Consider the following 21,614-nt stretch of genomic DNA (forward strand, 5'->3'; position numbering starts at 1 on the left):
AACTTATTTTTTAGAGAAACTTTAGGTTCACAGCAAAATTGAATAAAAAGCACAGAGTTGCCATACACCCACCATCCCTACACACAAAAAAATCTGACCTACTGTCAACATCCTTGGTACATTTGGTACAATCAGTGACCTACATCATCACGTCATTATTGCTCAAAGTCCATAGTTTACAGTAGTGTTCACTCTTGGTGTGTACATTCTATGCATTTGGACATATTTATAATGATACATATCCACCATTACAGTATCATACAGAGTCGTTTCGTTCCCTTAAGAATCCTCTTTGCCCTTTCTGTTCATCCTGCCTACCTCCCTCTTTAACTCCTGGCAACCCCTGATCTTTTTACTGTTTCCATAGTTTTACCTTTTCCATAATGTCATACAGTTGGAATTACACACTATGTAGCCTTTTCAGATTGGATTGTTTCACTTGGTAATAAGCATATTAAATTTCTTTTATGTTTTTGCATGGCTGCATAGATCATTTCTTTTTAGTGCTGAATAACATTCCATTGTCTAGATGTACCACATTATCCATTCACCAACTGAAGGACATCTTGGTTGCTTCCAACTTTTGGCAATTATGAATAAGGCTGCTATAAACATCCATGTACAGGTTTTTGTCAGACATATGTTTTCAATTCACTTGGATAAGTACCAAGAAGTACAACTGCTACATCATATGGTAAAAATATGTCTAGTTTTGTAAAAATACTGCCAAACTGTCTTCCAAAGAGGCTGTACCATTTTGCATTCCCACCAGCAATGAATGAGACTTTCTGTTGCTCTGCATCCTCACCAGCATTTGGTGTTGTCAGTATTCCGTATTTGGGACATTCTAATATGAGTGTAGTGGTATCTCATTATTGTCTCAATTTGCAGTTCTGTAATGACATACGATCCTGAATATATTTTCATATGATTATTTGTCATCTGTGTATCATTTTTGGTGGGATGACTGTTTAGGTGTTTTGGCCATTTGTTAATTTGGTCGTTTTTTAATTTTTGAGTTATTTATTACTATTTTATATCTGAGATATACCTAAGATAATCACCTTATGAAAAAAAGAAAAGCATCCCCTGATAGCTCAGCTTGGAGCTGACCTGCTCACAGCTAGGCCATGATGTTCTCATTTTGAACATGAACAATTCACAGAACATCGACATTACACAAGACCACTTTACAACTGTGATGTTATAAGGCAAAATCAAGACCGCTCTGTAACATACCTGAACACAGACAAGACTAAGAACATGAAGCAAACCACAAAGTGACCAACATCCCCCTCCATGCACATAGGACTGCTGTTGCTTTTCTGCCAGTCACAGATTTAGCCTCACCCCATTCCTCATGCCTCTGAGATTAAAACAACAACAACAAACTAAGATACTCAGTGAAAAGATTGCCTCTACTTTGTGATAGCCCCAAATCCAGAGGCAAAGGACCTTTTCTTGAAACCTCCTGAATAGGACTGGGGAGTTTTCCAGGCAAACCTGATCAACCTGCCCTCTGAAATAACCTAACACAAGCCTAAATATTTTAACAAGCCTCTCCTGACATCCTTTTACTGAGATGCCTCCCACCTCCCTATGCCGTTTGGTCTCTCTTGCTGCAGACGGTTCCAATAAACCTAACCTTGTTCAACTGCAGGTTGGTCCTGTTGGTTTTTGGTGATAGGCAAAGACCAATCAACAAAATCAAGGCAAAGCAAATACTATAGCAATGATTCCAGCAGGTCACTCCTTTAACAATAATATTTTAAATGATTAATTTCCCTGTAGCAATAAAAAGTGAAAAATTACATAACTTATTGGGAAGCCAAATAGCATAGAACCTTAACATGAAAGAAAAATATTCAGAAAATACTGTGATGCCATGATAGGCAGATGTTTGTTTTGTTGTCTTTGTAACAATTCTCCTTCCTTTCTCTCAGGGATCATGTCTGACCACCAGTTTGGTAACCAGTTTATGTGCAGTGTGGTGGCCTCTCATGTGAGTCACCTGCCCACAACCAACCTCAGCTTCATCTGGATTGCTCCACCTGCGGGCACAGGCTGTGTTAATTTCATGTGAGTACCCAAAGTGTCTGCAATACGTACAGAAGGCAAATACTTAGGACTTCTCATGGGATTACATATAGAGTAACTATTTAGTGTTTTATTTTGACAGATTTAACCTTAATTAAAGTCACTAATTTTGTCAAAAAAGGTTAAAACTTTTTTAAAAAGTAAATTTAGCAGTTTATTTTTGCATATTTATGTGTACCTCCAAAAGTCTAAATTGGATTTTAGCTGACAAAAGTACACAATAAAATAAAAGTAAGTGAATTGGTGGGACGGGAGGGTAGGGGACCTGGGGAACAGGGAGAAATTGTTCAAAGGGTACCAAGTTTCAGTTAGGAAAAGTAAATTTGGAGATCTGCACAGCATGGTGACTATAGTTAATGTATTGCATATCTCAAAATTGCTAAAAGAGATTTTTTTTAATTTATTTATTATTATTGTACTTTAAGTTGTAGGGTACATGTGCATAACGTGCAGGTTTGTTACATATGTATACTTGTGCCATGTTGGTGTGCTGCATCCACATCACAAAAAAATATGTGAGGTAATGGATATGTTAATTTGCTTTGATGTTTACAAATGTAAACATATATGAAAACATCACATTGTGCTCCATAAATATATGCAATAAATATCAATTTTTAAAAGACAAAAATAATCGAGTAAATCAGGGCAATTGGAAAATGAATGTTCAGAAAATATGGTGAAAACAGGTTACAACATGCTATAAGGCCTTACCTACCTTTTGGAAAAAGACCACAAATTTAGCTTTGAGCTTTCTGGCCATTAGTGCCAAGAGGAAAATGTGATCGGTTAGGGAATTCGTGGTGGCCAGAAGTCAGGTACTCTACAGGAACCTAACAGCTCTCCCAGGTGCTTTCATTTAGAGGAAACTAGAGGAGATTTTGAGCAGTGTTCTCAAGAGCATCCTTAGATAAACACTATACTATGGTTCCAAGGCTGTGACTGTGACATCTCTTGATAGAGACTATACCCCTAACCCCTATCCCTACCCCACAGTCACCATGCCTCATCCTTCTTATTCAGGGTTCCTTTTTCCCCCCATAGCATTTTTAAACTTCTAATACATGATATCCTTCACTTATTTAGTTACAAACATTGTTTCTCATTTGTCACTTCCTACTAAAATGCAAGCCCCTTGAAGGCAAGAATTTTTTGTCTGTTTTTTTGTTTTTTGGTGGTGGTTGTTTTCTTCACTGATTTGTCCCAACTGTCTAGAACAGTCCCTGGCACATAGTCAGCCCTCACTAAATATTTGTCAAATAGATGAGTAAGCCAATGGTGTAAAGTCAAAGGCAGTTCAGAAACAGCTGTTCTATGGGCAGTCAAGCAAAGTAGAGCTGGAAGGCATCTTGAATGGTTTTCTCTTCAGACTTTCTGCTCAGACAAAATCCCATAAAACCTGTGTACTCTAAAATTTACCACTGCCTTTTCTTCCCTCTTGATGACAAACAGTTCAGTGTCTGGGGTTTCTATGGGTCAGACATCACTGAAATATATACTCTTTCTGCCTATCCTCTGAGTTACCCAAGCTGCCAACATCAGACTCATCTCACATAACTGGTTGATATTTAAACCCATCATTTTCTCCCTCAGAAAGTTTTTTATAAGTGAACCTTTTCCTTCCAGTACATTTTGCTAAGATGATTGCAGTAGCTTCCTAACTTGTCTGCCTGCTCACCTCTAGCCCATTTTTCCTTCAGTATATCCTGCATATTGTTGTCCAGTTAATCTTCTGAAAGTGCAGCCTTGATTACTCAAAATTTGGCTAAGTCTAAAACTCCTTTCTGAAGACCAAACCTTTAGCATAGGTTTGAAGGCTCTTCCAATGTCTTTGTTTATTATCTTCTCTCTTATCTCCCTTGGCACACACCTCCTGGTGGAGCCCGAACTGGCAGGCCTTCCTACAGTTCCCTACAGTTTCTATAACTGTCTTTCTCCATGCCTTTTCCTTGGCCTGGAATGCTTTTCAGTCTCAACTTCAATTGTTAAAATCTTACCTATTCTTAAAGACCTGTGTTAAATTCCAACTCTTCTGTAAAACTTGCCAAGGTATCAACAACAACATTGATGTGTATAGTCACATTTTGCTTATAACTCTATTGTAGTGCTGATTATATTTTACTATATAGTTGTTTGAATTAAGTTATTGTCTTTTATGTTAGATTGGACAGGGACAAATTCATATTTCTTTTTGATTCTCCATTAGTTGCTAGTGTCTTATATATAAGATGTCAAAGAAAATTCCCCTTGAATTATATGATGGTCAATGTTGTCATTACCTTTAACTTAATAGTGATCACTGACTCTTTTGGTATGTTTTCTCTTACGCATATTGGCACTTGCAAGGATGAATTGAATTCTTGCCATGCATAACTTCTTAATGTAAAATAAAAGTTGCTTGTTTGAAAGACAAAACACAAAGTATATCTATATCAGCAATAAAGAACTGTCTACTTCCAAATGGATGTGTTTTTAATTGAATCTGTTTAAGACTGATATTTGTTAGCTTATGATCTCACTACTTTTGAGATATAAAACTCTATTTTCTTCTGAGAAATAACTTAGGTATTTTAAGTCTTAAATTCAAACAATGTTTTCTTAGCAGTTAGTTGGAAAAATAGTTTAGTCAGAGTTTTTACTGGCTACAAAAAAGTTTACACATCCTCACCCATATCTCTCAGTATAATTTTGATGATACAGTTTGCACTTTTTAACATTCTTGACAAATGGTTAAGTCCTTTTTATCATAAGCCATGATAATGTTGAAAGCTACATGGAGTAGCTGCTCCCTTTGTGGGCAAGATGATTTTGTTGATCTTTTCCTACTCAGTTTGTGAGCGAGTACAGGAGAAGTTAAAATTGAACATGGGCCACTGAAGCAATTTATTTAAAATTTTCTGAACTAAATTTTTGCAACTTTTTACCTTTATTCTTTACCATAATATTTATTACATATTCAGTAGAGCTATATGTAAGAGTTAGTATCTGTAATTAGCAACTGCCCAGGAATCCTTGAAGAGGACTGCTAATATTCAATGTTAATTTTAAATATTAAACTGAAAAAAACACACAAAGCCTCTGGCATTTGAAGGTAAATATACCATGATTCTCTTTTCTGATTAACCTCAAAAATTAAGGATTTTACTTTTTAAGGTAAGAAATATTGTTTCTTAGAAATTAAACTTTAGCCATGCTTATATGATTTTGTAGTATATTCTGTATGACTTTTTGATATTATTAGTTAACTCATACCATTATTTAATTTTCCACACGCTTGTTTTCTTTTACTAACTGAATTTTAAGATCAGGGACTGTGTGTAATATTTTTATACACCTAATAGTTTCTAATGCTGAACTGTAGACCAATAGAATGCTCTTAATAAATATTTGTTAGTAGCTAATAATGAATCTGTATTTCATTGATTATAAGATACAGTTTTGTTGGTATTTTTTACATTTTGGCATCTCTGAAGTAGGGTTGTATTTTACATTTGATGGCATCCTACAATTATAATTGGCAGTGCTTATTTTTTAACGTCTTACAATTAATGGTGCGTTGTACTGGAAGAAACGCGGAAATGAACATTTATCATTTACCATTTACATGGTCTTTCTAATGCTGGCAGTTGAATTGACACTACAGTCAATTCTGCAATCTCATTTTAGTACAGCCAATGTATGATGCAAACTCTGTGATTTTTGAAACCTTAGTTACCTATTTAAAATCCTTTTTTTAAAATCCCATAGTAAGAATTAGGAAGCATTTGAACTGAAATTCAAGATGATTATATAATGTGCTGTGTTTGCCTTTCCCAGTGAAGAGTAAGAGGCGTGTTGTCTGAATAAACTGTGTTTTACTGGTAAACCACTTAGCCACATAGTCATTTGGGCTGTCTGTTTATGGCCTTTCTTGTTAAAAATAATCAAGTGAGAGACACAGAGGAGTGGATGATTTCAGGATAAAGTGATGGCTATACTGGTACAAATGTAGAAAAATGACCAAAATTATTTTATCATTCCTTTTATGACACCTGTTGATAAAATTTATATTTGAAGTGTTAATTTTAATTCAAGATTTGCTGGGTATTCAGATCCTGTGGCAGTATAATTTGTTTTCACTTTTATATCTGATTATAGTCTTTAGTGACTAGTAAGTCTCAAGTTAAAAGAGGCAGTTAATCATCCAAACTTATTGGATATCAATCCCCTACCCCCAAGTCCAAAGGGGTTTGGGGAAGGGAAAGAAGAAGGAGGAGGAGGAAGAGGGGAGAGGAGGAAAGAGGGAAGGAAAGACAGAAGAAAGAAAGTAAGTCAATCTCCAAGCCATCTAACCCTAAAAATTAGTAAGAAACTAGCAGGGAAAGGGGGTTGTAAAATAACAACTACAACATTAATAATATTTTTGAAATTTTACAGTGTGCCAGCCTCTATTCTATTTACCTCTTTTAATCCATTTAATTCTCAGTGATTCTGTAAAGTCAGTACTATTATTATCTCAGTTTGCAGATGAGAAAACTGAAGGACAGAGATGTTAAATCACTGGCCTAAGGTAACTCACCTAGTGAGTGACACAGCCTGGATTCAAAGGCAGTCTGGTTTCAAAGCAGGTGATTTTGCTACTTCACTCCATTTGCCTTTAAAATGATCACTTGTCTATTTTATCATGGTAAAATGCAATAGTCATACAATGAAAATTAAATAAGAGTTTGCAGTATGGTATCAGAATCTCTCTAAGTTTTCCAGGTGACCCACATGTGTTTCCTATCTACTTTTGAAATCTATCTCTATGTGAATATAGGAACATTATTGAATTCATTCAAATAATGAGAGGTGCCACTTTAAAATTCTGAAATATGAAGAACATGGGTTTAATACTGATATGTATGATATATGGATATTGATCATGTCCTATCCTTCATCACAAGGGAATTTCATATGGGGAATGTGTGAATTACAGGCAAAATTCATCACAATTAGGTTTAGGTTTAACTGTCTAGATAGAGATACTAGCATAATATTAGGATTAAAATGGAACATAAAAGAAGATCAGATTTGTGCCTAGATTAGTGATGATTTAATCTTATGTGAACTTTCTCAAAACTGAAAACAGAATAAACCAAGCAATATTCTATTTAAGATACTGAGCATGGACAAATAATGAACTTTGGTCAGCAAAGAGGAACATAAGAGGATCATATTTGAACATTTGATATGTTAAAGAAAGTATCTCCTAGAGGGATAGTTTTCTTAAAGTACACTGAACAAGAAGGCAAAAAAAAAATCATTTAAAAAATTGAAGACACTAGCACTTTCTGAACACCTGCCAGGCTCAAAGTAATAATACAGATGCAGAGATTCGAAGTGCTGCCTTGAGTGTATCTCAGATGCCTTTAATTTTTGATGAGAGCCATTCAAGACTGTCTAGAGAATTCTTGAGAAAATATAGTGTGGTTGTCCATTTATTTCCTTTCATCAGACGGACACATCACAGATGTATTTGCCTTGTTACTTAAACATTTGAAATAAGATCAGGGATTCCCCCATGGGTGTGTTTATTGGAAGTGCATTCATACCTATGGATAAAGATGCCAACAATGGATGCAGACAAATGTTCTTTTACTTTCTAGATTATACATAGCTTACTGCAAAAATAAATTACCTCCCATTTAAGTCTGAAATGATTGTACCTATGCAACGAGATAAAACCAGATATGCTGTTTTCTAAAGGGGAAATTTCATCTTTCTTTCAAATCATGTCTTTTTTTTTTTTCTGATGGTCTGGTTTTCTGTTTTTAAGTGGACATCTCCCAACTTGAGACAATTTCAGTGCTGCTTAAAAATATACCTCTATATGACAAGATAAAAAAAAAATATTGTCTAGCCTTAAAGGTAAATAACTAGGATCCTAACTGATAGTTCTTACTTCCTCATAGGCCCCTGTTTTTCATCACATTTAAATAGCCAGTTAGGCATGAACATGGAGAAAGTCTAAGTTCAGGGACTAATGTGTGTTCTTATGTGTCAACACTTTGGCAAATGGTCAAATGCTTGAGGTCAGAATGCTTCCTAGGGATTTAGTTTTTAATTTTAGGAAGTATGGTTGAGATAAAATGTCAGTACATCTCCAAGAGGGCTTGAAAAAATTATTTTTGTTATATTAATTGTACAACATATCTATTTTAAGACATTCAGTGAGCAAAGCTATTCCCTTCATTTTCCCCCCTCTTTTCTCCTTTCCTGTCTCCTCCGCCTTCCAAGAAGTCATGGTATAAACAGCACAGGTTATATTAGGGGAATCTTCTGGCATCTCCGCAGGATGCTGCTTTACATCAAAATCATAAGACCATCAGAGAAGTGGAACTGCTTTACCGTGGGAAAATTTTCTATTCCAGTAATAAAATATTTTTTAACGAGGGTCCAAAGAAGTACCTGTTTCTATGGAATTTTATGCTGCAGCAAATAGTTGTGTTAGCAGATTTGCTCTTCTTCCTTTTTTTGATCTCTGCTTTTTTATTTTTTAGAGAAAAATGTTAGTTTTTTCCTGATGTTGAAGCTAGAAGCAAAAAATAAAAAATAAAAATAAAAAGCTATAGCAAAACAACCTATTCCTTTATTTTCCTCTCATGTAACGTAATGGTGTGAGAACTTATGGAGATCACTCAAGTAAATGGACTGAACTTGGTATCCACAAGATGTTCCTTATTACAAGGCTTTGTGGTTAAGATGGGATTACTATTGTACTTGGCACTTCTTACTTGAAACCACATAGGACATTTGTGAAAGCAAAAAGACCAAAGTCAGTAAATCTAAAATTTTTATCTATTATAATTATTAGACGTTCTCTAAATCGAGTAGAAATTTTTTAAATGAGGTGTGGGCAGAGATTTGGGTTATTTCCCTATTATTAGAATTGATTAAACCAGTTTTAGAAATGTGAAATTTCATTTTTCCAAACTGCCTACACAGTCAAAAACATTGATGACAAAGACGTCTGAGAAACAGGTGAATAAATTTTTCCCATGGCAGCAACAACTCTATGGTTTGCCAGTATAGTTATTTGGATACTAGCAACAGCATATTATTAAGCTCTATTTTTAGTAAAGTCTCTGTATACTAAAGTCTTATTACAAATGTGAAATAAAACTGATTGCTTCTTACAGATAAGAATTTTTTAAAGAACTTTTGTCCTCTGTGACCTATTTAGATATATAGACATGTATGTGTGTATACAGAAACACACACACACACACACACATTGTTTTAGTCTGTTTTGTGCTTCTGTAACAGAATACCTGAGACAGGATCATTTATGAACAATAGAAGATTTTTGGTTCATGGTTCTGGAGACTAGGAAGTCCCAGATTAAGGGGCTGCATCTGGTGAGGGACTTCTTGCTGTGTCATAACGTGGTGGAAGGCATCACATGGCAGAAACTGAGCATGCCTGAAAGAAGAAAGGGGCCCATCTCATCCTTTTATCAGGAACCCACTCCTGAGGTACCTACTCTACTCCCACAATAATGGCATTAATCCATTCATGACGGCAGAGCTGTCATGACCTAATCACTTCTTAAAGGTCCTGCCTCTCAACACTGTTGCATTGGGGATCATGTTTCCAACACACGAACTTTGAGGTACACATTTAAACCACAGCACACATATAAGCACACACACATACACACATACATTCTAAAACTTGTTTAGCACCATACTTTCTAACATGATACTATAAGCCATGTGTGGCTATTTAAGTTTGAATTCATTAAAATTAAATAAAAAATTCAGTTCCTCAGTTGTACCAGCCACATTTTGAGTTCTCAGTAGCCACATATGGCTAGTGACTGTTTTATTGAACAGCACAAATATAGAACATTTCCATTATTACAGAAAGTTCTGTTGTATCGCATAAGATTAGATAATATGTTGAGTTATCTTTTCCCCAAATATTACCATGACATTTACAGAAATTAACCATGCAATTCAAAGGACACATAGAAGGAAGAAAGCAAAACTAAGTTTTTTGCCATTGTTATGTGAACTTGAACCATCATAACTTCTAAACTCACCAAATAAGACGGAAAGAGCTGCTTACCTAATTGTTCATTTTAGTTTTATTTGCCAGTGCAACAGTTTCTATGGTTTTTTATTTTATGGGCAATGGTAGCCAAATATGACAAGTGAGAATTGCCTCTAGTTACCATCCCTTACAGTGCCCAGGACTTAGTGCTGCCCTTTGGCTGCCTTGGGCTAAGGCATTTTCCTCTGCCTGCCCCTATGCCTGGATCTCAGTCCCTGCTTTCCCCTTGCTGATCTTCCTCTTCCCTGCTACAAGGTTTTAGATTCTACATCTTTTCAAATGTGCCCTTATGCATGAAAACTTACTGTCATGTACCTAATATTAAAAAATAGCTAGTCTGGAAGACTAATTATTAATATGAAAATGAACATTAATGGAATTTGAAACTCCATTTTATGATAATGATGGTAATAATAGTAATAATAATAAAAAAAGAAACTTTAATTATTGAGTACTGGTATACCAGGCAGCCTACTAAGTTCCTTTACTCTCCTAGAACCACCTGTTATTGAAGGAAGAGCTTCAAGAAAGAGCTCACAAAGACAGGTGTGTTTTGATCTAAAACATGTCCTTTAAACCACCATTCTATACTACCACTTTGTATTGCTTTTAAAAATTAGTATTTATGAAGATAGTATAGCAATGAGAGATGCTTGGAATATCAAGTGACATAAACAAAATATTTGTTTATGTGGTACAATTTCAAACACATAAAAATACATTCGTAGAGGATTTCTGGCATCATGGAAGATTGAATTGGCATAGCAGAAATTCTTGCCACTGAAATAAAATAGCACCTCTAGCTAAAATGAAGCAAACACACACACACACACACACACACACACACACACACACACACACACTGTTTTGAAAGAAAGTGAAAACACTGGTTTCAAGAAGAAAGGAGATATATCAAAGCTGGGTCAAGAAATAGGAACTGACATTGTGGTGGCCTACACATCTCTTAAACCTGATTTAGGTCCTAGATCTGGAGTTTTAACCTACGTGGGGCCTAGAGCTATTGTCAGGAGCCTCTTAAAAGACAGCAGGAGATAAGAAAGGAGAGGGAGTTGGAACTGGGCCCACTGATTGAAACCTGACTGGGAAAACAGCAGAGAATTTTGTCATCTGAGTGGAGCCTTTGGTCAAGATAAGGTACTTATAAGAAGATAAAACCCTCAACAGGTGGAATCTAGCTTTACATTAGTAATCTGTGCAGAACTCCAAGTGAAGAAATTAACAACTAATTGAAGTTTTAGAAGGAGAGACAGATTTGAAGAGATAATGGCAGAAAATTTTCTAGAACTAAGGAAGATGTGTGTGTTTTCTATCTAAGCAAGATAAAATAAATTATTACTGATACAGGTCATGATAAGCCTTCAGTATATCAAAGACAGAAAACATCAAAGGTGACAAAATAGAAAAGACAGATTACCTATAAATTTAATCTGACAGTGGTCTCATTAGCAACAAGAGATGCCAGAAGACAATGGAACAATATCATCAAAGTGAATTGTCCTCCTAGAATTCTGTACCTAGATAAAGTATCAGTCAGGTATGAAAACAAAACAAGATATATTTTTAAAAAGTAAGTTTGATATTTTTACTGTACATAGCACATGTTAAAGCAAATTTTTAAAGGATGCCCTTCAGTAAAAACAAAACAAACCCAGAAGGAAACTGTGGGATACAATAAATTGCAGTGTGATACAATAATTAATAGTGAGTAAAGAAATTAGTAAGAACATTAGAAACTCTCAGCATTTTACATGCAAATAAATTTACGTATAACATATATACCAGTAATTATTTTAGGATAGAATTTAAAGGCAACGTATAACTAAAATATATGAAGCAACATTAATGTATACTTTGGAGGAAAAAGGAAATCAGTATTAAAGTTTTCTAATGTCATCAAATTATTTTGCAAGAAGGTTATGGGCTCAGTTGATTGTTAAAGATATAAATGTAAAGAACAAAAATAAAATTATAACTTCAAAAATAGGGAGGTGAAGGGCAAAGGATTAAAGAACAGTTAGTTAAAACATCAGAATAAAGGAAAAGGGTAAATTAAAAAATCATAGAAGTATAAAGCATAATATAACAAATAATTTTAAGTAAATTATCAATTACAATAAATATAAACAGATTAAATTCACCAGGCAAAACACTGTGACGTTCAGAATGCAATTACAAAAATACAGCAATATGCTGTTTCTGAGAGATAAAACTAACATAATGGCACAAAAACACTGAAAGTACAGAGATGGAAAAAAACATACCAGGCCAGTGCTAACCAAAGATAGGCTAGTGTTACTATATTAATAACAGACAAAATAAGTAAAAAATTATTAGGGATAAAAGGACAATTACCTAAGAATGAAATAACCTGCATGTGGACTAAGCTGAAGGAAACATACAAAATTGAAACCCGTCTTTCAGGTGGCAGAATACTCAGTACGTATCTCTAGTATTTCAATTGCAGGTAGTATTATGAAAATATTTGGGCAAAGTAATTCCTTAAACATTAGTTGTTGAATAGATGAATGAATACATGCTTACATGAGTGGGAAAATGCACGAATATGCCAGAAGATTGTGTTATAGAATTAGAGTTTATACTCTGCCATTTCTACCTTTAGGCATGTACTGCTGACAGCTAGCTTTATATTACAGTATCTTAGGTGCTCTGGAAATACCAATTTGGTAATTTAACAAAATTTTATCAATAATTTGAATTTTTGATTTGCGGTTAGTTTTTCTTTACTAATTTAAATGACATTGCATACATGCCTCTTCTAAATATTATGAAGGTTTAAATATGCTAAAGTATAAATAGTTAAATTAGATTTTTATGGTTTTTGAATGCTATTTAGACTAATATAAAATTAAAAAGGTTAATATTAATAATATTTTTAAATTGATGGCATGAATTCATGTAAAACTTTGTTTACATGAATCACAAAGTTAAAAGAAAAACAATTTGAGGAAATAAAAAAATGTAAGCCACATCTTTTCTGGAATTATAAGATAACCTATTTAAAATTAAATCAGTGCATATTGATGTTTTATTTAGCACTGAGAAATACTAAATAAAATTATTATTTCCATCTGTATTTTAGCACCTCACAATATTAAAGTGAGGTTTTGGTTATCCACATTGACGAGTTCAAAGCTGGAAACAAAAATGTGTTAGTCAAATCTCCTCCATGTATTTCCACTATTAGTATTTATAGAAGGGATTATGAATAGCATGAGCATATTCGTTATCTGGGCTGACATATATTTCAAAGAGCAATGTCCTAAATTTTACAGGAAAGATAAACAGCAAAAAGCCTTCTAATTAAAAATGTACACTGTAGTTGCAAAGGAGCAAAGATGGTAGGTCCCTTAACCCCTGGTTTTAACCTAAGTAAATATATTGAAAGTGTGGCTGTAAAGCTAAGCCATATAAGCCTTTCTTCTAAATCCGCCTGCAGGCATTAATGCTCAGATTTGAGATGGCATCCTTATTTGCTAAGTGCAAAGATGGTTACAAAAGAGCTTTTCTCACTTTGAGGATAAAAGCTAAAGTATTCTTTAATTTTGGTTACCGCCTGGCTCATCTCAGCACCATAATAGTTATTTGGCTTAAAACCAAAAAGTAGCAATACAGTACTTACATGTCTATGGATCAAAATTAGATGAAAAATTGCTGTTTCTCATCTCCAAAGCTATTTGCTGCACATTTTATAACCCTCAAGATGCCTTTTGTAATATGTGATAACAGAGCCAACTGCAGCATCTGCCTGGAAAGAGATTACTTTAATTATGGACTCAATGTCCTATTTTCTGCAAGTGATCCCCAGAGACAGGCTTCCTGCTGAAGGAGAGGTGCAAGGATACACATTAAAGCCTACACATCAACCACGAAGAGGTGGATAAAGTGAGACAAGGACACCCATAAACCTCCTTCATTTTCCTAGTCTGTAATGTGATGGAAGAGTCTATAGTGATAGGTTTTTAATTATTGTAGCATCTGTTGTTATGGACTTTTGATGGTAAGGGCAAGATGAGCTTGTAAAATAGCAAAACCTTAGACAAATCTACAGAGAAAACGTTATATTTTAAAAGTTCAGTATTGTTTAAATTACTCTTGATATGACTTTTTTTTAACGAATAAGTAAAGCACTAAAAAATAAATGAATAAAAATGTTTTTAGAGGTTTGATAAACATGCTTTAAAGTTTTCCATTCAAAATTAAATGTGTGTGTGTGTGTGTGTGTGTGTGCTTTTTTCAGTTACTTGCTATAATATTATTAGAAAGTGAAGCTAAGTGGTTTTCTTGTCAACCCCAGTTCTGGATAACACATCAAGTGCCTCATTATTAAGAATTCATTTGCCATTCAGTATAATAGAGCTGCTCATAACGAATTTCATTTAAAATCAAGGTGGATGTCTTGTATATTTCCATGGAAATTCTTTATAATTTAACACTGATTTAACATTATGAATGGACACTTAAAGCAAATTGTTACCTTGTTCTTATTAATTACAGAACCAGACTCCTTGATTAATAGGTTATTTTTTTCTTAAGAATGAGTGTTTTTCTTTTTAAAAGCATAGCACATACTCACATAGGATATTTGGGATGTCATCTAATTTCTCAAAAAGTATAAACATATTTTGCATTTTTAGAAGATGGAGGATTATTGAAAAGTAATCATGGGAATTAATTTTAAACTTCAAAAGAGGAATTTAAGGGATTTGACATGGAATGAATTTGTGTGTGGGAAGGAAAGATGGAACAGAAAAATGTACCTTACAATCACATTAGGTGAAAACATCAGGTCTTTTAAGTATCATGCCAACTATGGCATTGATTACTTTCTGGTGTTAAAATGAAATGCTATTACTACTTTTATAATTTTATAAATAAATCCAAATAAATTTATCTGAGGGAATTTTAAATGGTACTATTTAGCCCTAAGATATTAAATGAAATATCTGATATTTTTCAGACTTCCTTATTTATAATAAATGCCACGTTGGATAAATTTTTTAAAGATATGTTGAAATGGATAGTTTTATAGAGATTTTTATATTGTATATTTTGTAAATGAACAATTAAATCTATATTCATACATCACCAGAACTTATAAATAGGAGCAAGGGTTTAGTGTTCATTTCTGTTTAAAGATCTTGGATATTAAGAATTAAAGCAATAATTGTGGACTTAGGGAAAATAGAAACTTATTAAAAGAAACTGAGAGCATGAATAACTGCTCTAAGGCATCAGTGAAAGGATGTCTGATTTTTATTCTGATCAGTGATTTTTAATTCTGATCAGTGAAAATAATTCCTGATTTTCAAATATTATATTTTGCTTTTCAAATATTTCATTATTTGAAAAGCAAAATAAATATTTCATTCTATGTATCTCAGATTTGTTCTGCAATCAGATATCTCATACAAATGTATAGTAAGGGAGGATTTTTAAATGGCTCATTTGGAGCCTGAGGAGATGACCTCTCCAAAGATCAAAGGGACTCAGAGACTTCTCTTGAAGAGTGTTTATTCTGTAACTTCAATTCCATATTGTACTTCGGTAACTCCCAACCAAGCTTTTCTTTAAAAAGTTAAGTTGTTTAATCCAAGGGTTGTATGATATCTGAAATATATACTTACCCCACTAGCAACTGTTTCAGACATTGTATCTTTCCGAGTTTTGTTTTTGTTTTTGTTTTTTTGTAAAAGTGTTGAGTTAATTTTTTTTTTTGTCTTTCTGTATTTCACATTTGGGTTAGAAAGCAAAATGTCTTAGTTTAGACTTATAATTTAAAAGAATTTCAGTAAATAAATATATGTCATAAACAAAATCGATTTTAATATTTAAACTTGATAGTAAAACTTATTTTAAAATGAGTTTTAATTTTACCTTCTGATTATGAAAGCAATGCCTATATACATAAAATACAGCTAAGCAAATATTTATGTATGTATAAAGACGCACGGTTACACTGACATCTGCACATATGCACACATGTATGCATATCTCCACTATCCCAGAAATAAGAAAAATATGTATCTTGGGGTATATTTCTCTAGATATGTGTGTGTGTTGAATTTTAGTTTTTACAAACTTGAGCTTCTCTTATACATTTTATTCTCTAACCTAGCTTTAAAAAAAATAAATAACATTACATTATGTATGTTTCCCAATAAATATGTGTGTGTTCAATTTTAGTTTTTACAAACTTGGTGTTCTATTATACATTCTATTTTCTAATCTAGCTTGAAAAAAACCCTAACATTACATTACATTATGAGTGTTTTCCCAATAAATATGCATCTACAACATCATCTGGCTCAAATTCTATGTGGATGTATTATAATGTATTTATAATCATTGTCTTATTTCTGGACATTTTGCTTGTTTCCAGTATTCACTATTGTACAGCTTTGTGAAGAACAACCTTGTAACTAATGCTCTTTTCATTATGAAAGTATGTTATTTTTATGTTAACTATGAAGTCAACCTGATAAAATGAAAAGCTCAGACATATGTATAAAACTGTATATGATTTTTGTATCAAGGCCAGTATTACAAAGACTAATAGTAGTTAACTTTTCAACTTTTAACAGTAAGAGTCTTGTATAATAATGTTTCATAATTACTCATAAGATAATGCCAGGTTCCTATCACTATTCTAATTACTCAGTCATCACATTAATTAAGAAAACATTGTCTCTCATTTTGCAATATTTTCTATTTCATGGTTGAATTTCAATAAATGCCTTTTAAATGTTTATTTTGTAAGGCACACTAATTCAATCGAAAAGCGACACATTCTGTCTCTTTTCCAAAGCTCCCTGGAATGCATAGCCTTGCAGCTAACTAGTATTAATTAATAATGAGTAAACCTCTTAGTCTGATACTTTTATTTTTAAAAAATATTTTGATATTTTTAACTGTATACTTTGAATATAAAATTCCCATTTTTTCTTTTGTAAGATAACAATATAAGTTAGTGGAATCACTAGTGTGATTGATAGGTGATTGTGCCTGCATATTGATCTTTTTTAAAAAAGTGAGAATTGGCTTTGTTCTATTATGTAAATTCACTTTTTTTTTCTTTTTTTTTTGAGATGGAGTCTTACTCTGTCACCCAGGCTGGAGTACAGTGGTGCGATCTCAGCTCACTGCAACATCTGCCTCCCAGTTTAAGCAATTCTCCTGCCTCAGCCTCCCCAAAAGCTGGGACTACAGGCACACACCACCACACCTCGCTAGTTTTTGTATTTTTAGTAGAAACGTGGTGTCATCTTGTTGGCCAGGCTGGCCTCAGACTCCTGACCTCAGGTGATCTGCCCACCTCAGCCTCCTAAAGTGCTGGGATTACAGGCGTGAGCCACCGCACTTTTTATTCTATAGTCTATATAGTCTTCACTGAGAAAGTAAAATTTTAATATAAATATAACTAAGCGTTTCACAAAGGAAATCCTACAGATTTCTTCTTTGACATCATGGTTTCTTGTACAAACATAAATGTGAGCATGATTAATATTAACAATTTCTACCATTTAGGAAAGCCTTTAAAGTCCTTTTCACCTGAGTAAAAGTCTTTTTCACCTCCATCTCTGCTTTTGCTAAATTAAAAGCGAGCATTATCTCAAATAGAGAGGTCCTGGCCACATATTTATATCCTTGTCCTCCTCTTTTGGGTATCTGCCTGACCTTGGTCTTAACTCATGGCTTTATAAATCACCTAGAAGTGAGGATTTAGAGTGAAATATTCAAGTTTATGGGGGACACAAAACTGTTCTAGAGCGTGAAATGCTAATTTGATGTGAATAAATTGTGATATTGTATACATGAGTAAGCAGAAGAGTGGAAAACAGAATCAATATGTAGACAAACATAAAGAAATATAAGCAAGGGGCTGAGCGTGGTGGGTCATGCTTGTAATCTCAGCACTTTGGGAGGCCGAAGCGGGCAGATCACTTGAGGTGAGGAGTTCAAGACCAGTCTGGCCACTATGGTGAAACCCCATCTCTACTAAAAACACAAAAATCAGCCAGGCATGGTGGTGTGTGCTTGTAGTCCCAGCTACTCACGAGGCTGCGGCAGGAGAATCGCTTGAACCTGGGAGGTGGAGGTTGCAGTGAGCCAAGATAACATCATTGCACTCCAGCCTGGGCATCACAACAAGACTCCGTCTCAAGGAAAAAAAAGAAATATTAAGCAAGGAAAAGTAATCTGAGCTGTTTTACAAAATAGTGGTCTGTGAGTTAGCAGTTCTATTCCAAGAGGAAGACTCAAGGAGCAATTATGGGATGTATCTTCAAGAAATCACTGTCATTGTAGCTTACATGATCCCCAAGTTTGGAGAAGCCTCTCAAGGCCCACTGAAAGGAGAATAGAGAATATTGGTCTTACAGATCCCTGGAATTATGGTTGCAATGTTAGATAAAATTATTTTCATGTAGAACCTATGTTATATCAATCCTGTAGGAAGGCGTTAGTTGTGTGTGTGTGTGTGTGTGTGTGTGTGTGTGTGTGTGTGTGTGTTTCTAGAGAAAGATGGTTCTGGATAACCACTATAAATCTCGTTGTTTTCTTTTGGGAGATACTGTGTGCATATTGATCTTTTTGTATTTTTATGAAAAATAAAATATTTACATTAAAATTTTTTTAATGTAATGAAACTTGTCCTTTTTTTTTTTTTTTTTTTGAGATGGAGTCTAACTGTGTTGCTCAGACTGGAGTGCAGTGGCACGATCTCGGCTCACTGCAGCCTCTGCCTCCTTGGTTCAAGGGATTCTCCTGCTCCAGCCTCCTGAGCAGGTGGGATTACAGGTGCGTGCCGGCATGCCCAGCCAATTTTTGTGTGTTTAGTAGGGCTGGGTTTTCACCGTGTTGGCCAGGCTGGCCTTGAACTCCTGACCTCAAATGATCCACCCACCTCGGCCTCCTGAAGTGCTGGGATTATAGGCGTGAGCCACGGCACCCAGCCAGTGAAACCTGTCTTGAAAGCTATATTCCTCTTTTGCTAATTTGACATTAAGAAAATGAAGATAAAACTCTAGAGCAATCGGAAGTGCCTTTTTTTTTCTATTTTAGAGGACTTTGACATATGACAGTTTAACTTACTAGATATTTTACATGATTGAACTTAAAAAATAAGTGTTTTAATGAAAGATGTAGTCAGGGATTTAAGTATCAAAAACCCTTGAAATACATTTTTGTTGGTTCAAATCCATTTACACAGAGCTTTTCAGCACAGCAATGCTGGGTGGGAATGGACACAGTCTTGGACAATTCATGTCTACAAGAAATGCTGCATTCTCATGGAGATTTTCAGAGTAACATACCTCAGTGTGTCAATTTTAAAAAGTCTTTAGGGGATAGACATTTGTCTTAAAAAGGGTCTACCAAAACTGTTATTACAGCGCTTTAGTACACCTCTGCCAGATCACAAGAATTACTTTCCACAGCTCATAATGCTAATCCGTAAGTAGAAGTTCTATTTTTAAATATAAAATTGTCAAAATGTCCAATAACAGTATTTGATGGAGAAGTATGAATCACTGGCAAATCAAGTGTTGAAATTAGTAAAATTGCAGGAAACATAATGATATTCATCTTTTTAAATTTTCATAGATAATTTTGTTTCATGTATCAAGTCACACTTACGATTTTAAATCTGAGGAAGATTACATCCAAAGATGTCCACCGAGCTACTTGTCTTAGAAGCCTCATCAATGAGCAAAGATTTATTTTATTTGCCTGGAAAGTGTAAAATGTTAATTCATTATGTGATAAACCTTACAAGTTTAAATATTAAACAGCATGTGACTATATGGCTGATAGCCGAATGTCTCAAATGTTTAAAGATGGAAAAAAATTCCATAGCAAAATTGACTCAAGAAATAGCTCTATGATAGCTTATTATAATACTTGTCTGCACTTCTACAAATTCAGTCACTTTCATGAACAAATATTTTCAGTATATAAAGTTGCTTGAATGACAGTTGAACAGCTGAAAGCTGACAATGGAAAATTATACAGCAAAGACTCAACATATTTTTGTATTATCTTAAGATTGCTCATGTTTATTTCTGTACCTTCTTCCATCCCTAATTGACTTTGCAACTGTCCCTTCCTCTGGACAAAGATGCATAAATTAGCTTGGATAATACTATCTTTTTAGAAGCATTGCTAAATAGACGTATTGACAAGAGCAAAGTTTTCTTGGCCTAGCACAATTTCAAGTTCTAATGGTAGCTAGAAAGGCCTAAACTCTCACTTTAAAAATGAGGAAACTGAGGCCCAGAGAGGGGTGAGCTCTATGTCACAGAGCTACATGGTGACAGCCCACAGTAGAACCCAAGGTTTCTACTTCCCTGTTCATCACACCATGATGAACCTTCACTCCATGATTGTCTGGGCCCTCAGAGGGCATTGAAGGCTGAGCGCGACCCTTCTGCTCTCCATCTGTTCCATCATATATTAATAATGTGGCCAAGGAAGTGAAGCATAGCACTTGAAGACCACAACACTAATCCTTGAATACTGATGAAGATGGGGATGTTTCATTTGGATTTATTGATGTATATGAACCGTGACCTTATATTCTTGGTTTTCTGGCACAGGCTTACTTGCAGATAACTATATTCTTTCCAATAAAGGCATTTGTGAAGTGTATAGCACTAACTAGAATTCAATCTTTAATCATAAGTGAATCAGAATAAACTTCCAAATCAGAAAAAAATCTGTCAGGTGATCCATCTTTCGTCTTTCGTTTTCTTTAAACATATGTGACTCTCTAAATGTCTTCTCTCTGTTGCCATCCACTCTGCTAGGCTCATTGCCTCATTCTTCTAATTTAGTCTTCACAACAGTCTTAAGAATAAGCAGTGTTATTATGCCCATTTTGCATTTGAGAAATCAGAGGCTTGACACGTTTAAATAGTTTTCTCCTGACACAGATAGTTGATAGAGTAATAAGTGCAGGATTCCAGCTCAGGCTTATCCTGAGTCGATTCAGGCCCTTAACCAATGCTCTTCCTATGACCACACAAAGTTGATTACCACTATATGTAAAAGTAAAGAAAGAAAATGAGAAAAGAAACTCTGAAAAATACTGTCATCTGGGGTCCACGTATATGGAAATGGTTAATAAATTGATTAATATGTATTGAGTTGAGTTTTTAGGAAAACTTCTGGGGGAAAAAGAAAAGAAAAACTTTAAATAAGAGAAAGAAGATATGGTCTTGTGATTCATTTAAGGAGTCAGAATGGCATGTTACACTAGAACAGCAGAGAAAAAGAAGACAAAAAAAAAAAAACAAACAAACAGAAAGTCTTCAAGTTTTCCTCTTTTTCTTGTAGATCTTCCTGATACAATATTACTTGTGCTCCATGTTTAAGATTTTCTTGCTGTGCTCATGGCATAAGAT

At 34.4% G+C, this 21,614-nt stretch overlaps 1 protein-coding gene across 3 annotated transcripts in view; it reads left to right on the top strand.

Moving 5' to 3' along the window:
- The window catches only part of LOC105475346 (reelin), a 510,664-nt gene that overhangs the window by 146,276 nt on the left and 342,774 nt on the right, over window positions 1-21,614 (top strand). For all 3 annotated transcript variants that reach the window (XM_011730519.3, XM_011730520.3, XM_011730521.3), the window contains exon 3: window positions 1,944-2,079. In XM_011730519.3, the coding sequence (XP_011728821.2) occupies window positions 1,944-2,079 (136 nt within the window). The remainder of the gene's footprint in view (window positions 1-1,943; window positions 2,080-21,614) is intronic.

This window comes from Macaca nemestrina, chromosome 4 (genome assembly GCF_043159975.1).
Source record: "Macaca nemestrina isolate mMacNem1 chromosome 4, mMacNem.hap1, whole genome shotgun sequence".
Classification (NCBI taxonomy): Eukaryota; Metazoa; Chordata; class Mammalia; order Primates; family Cercopithecidae; genus Macaca; species Macaca nemestrina.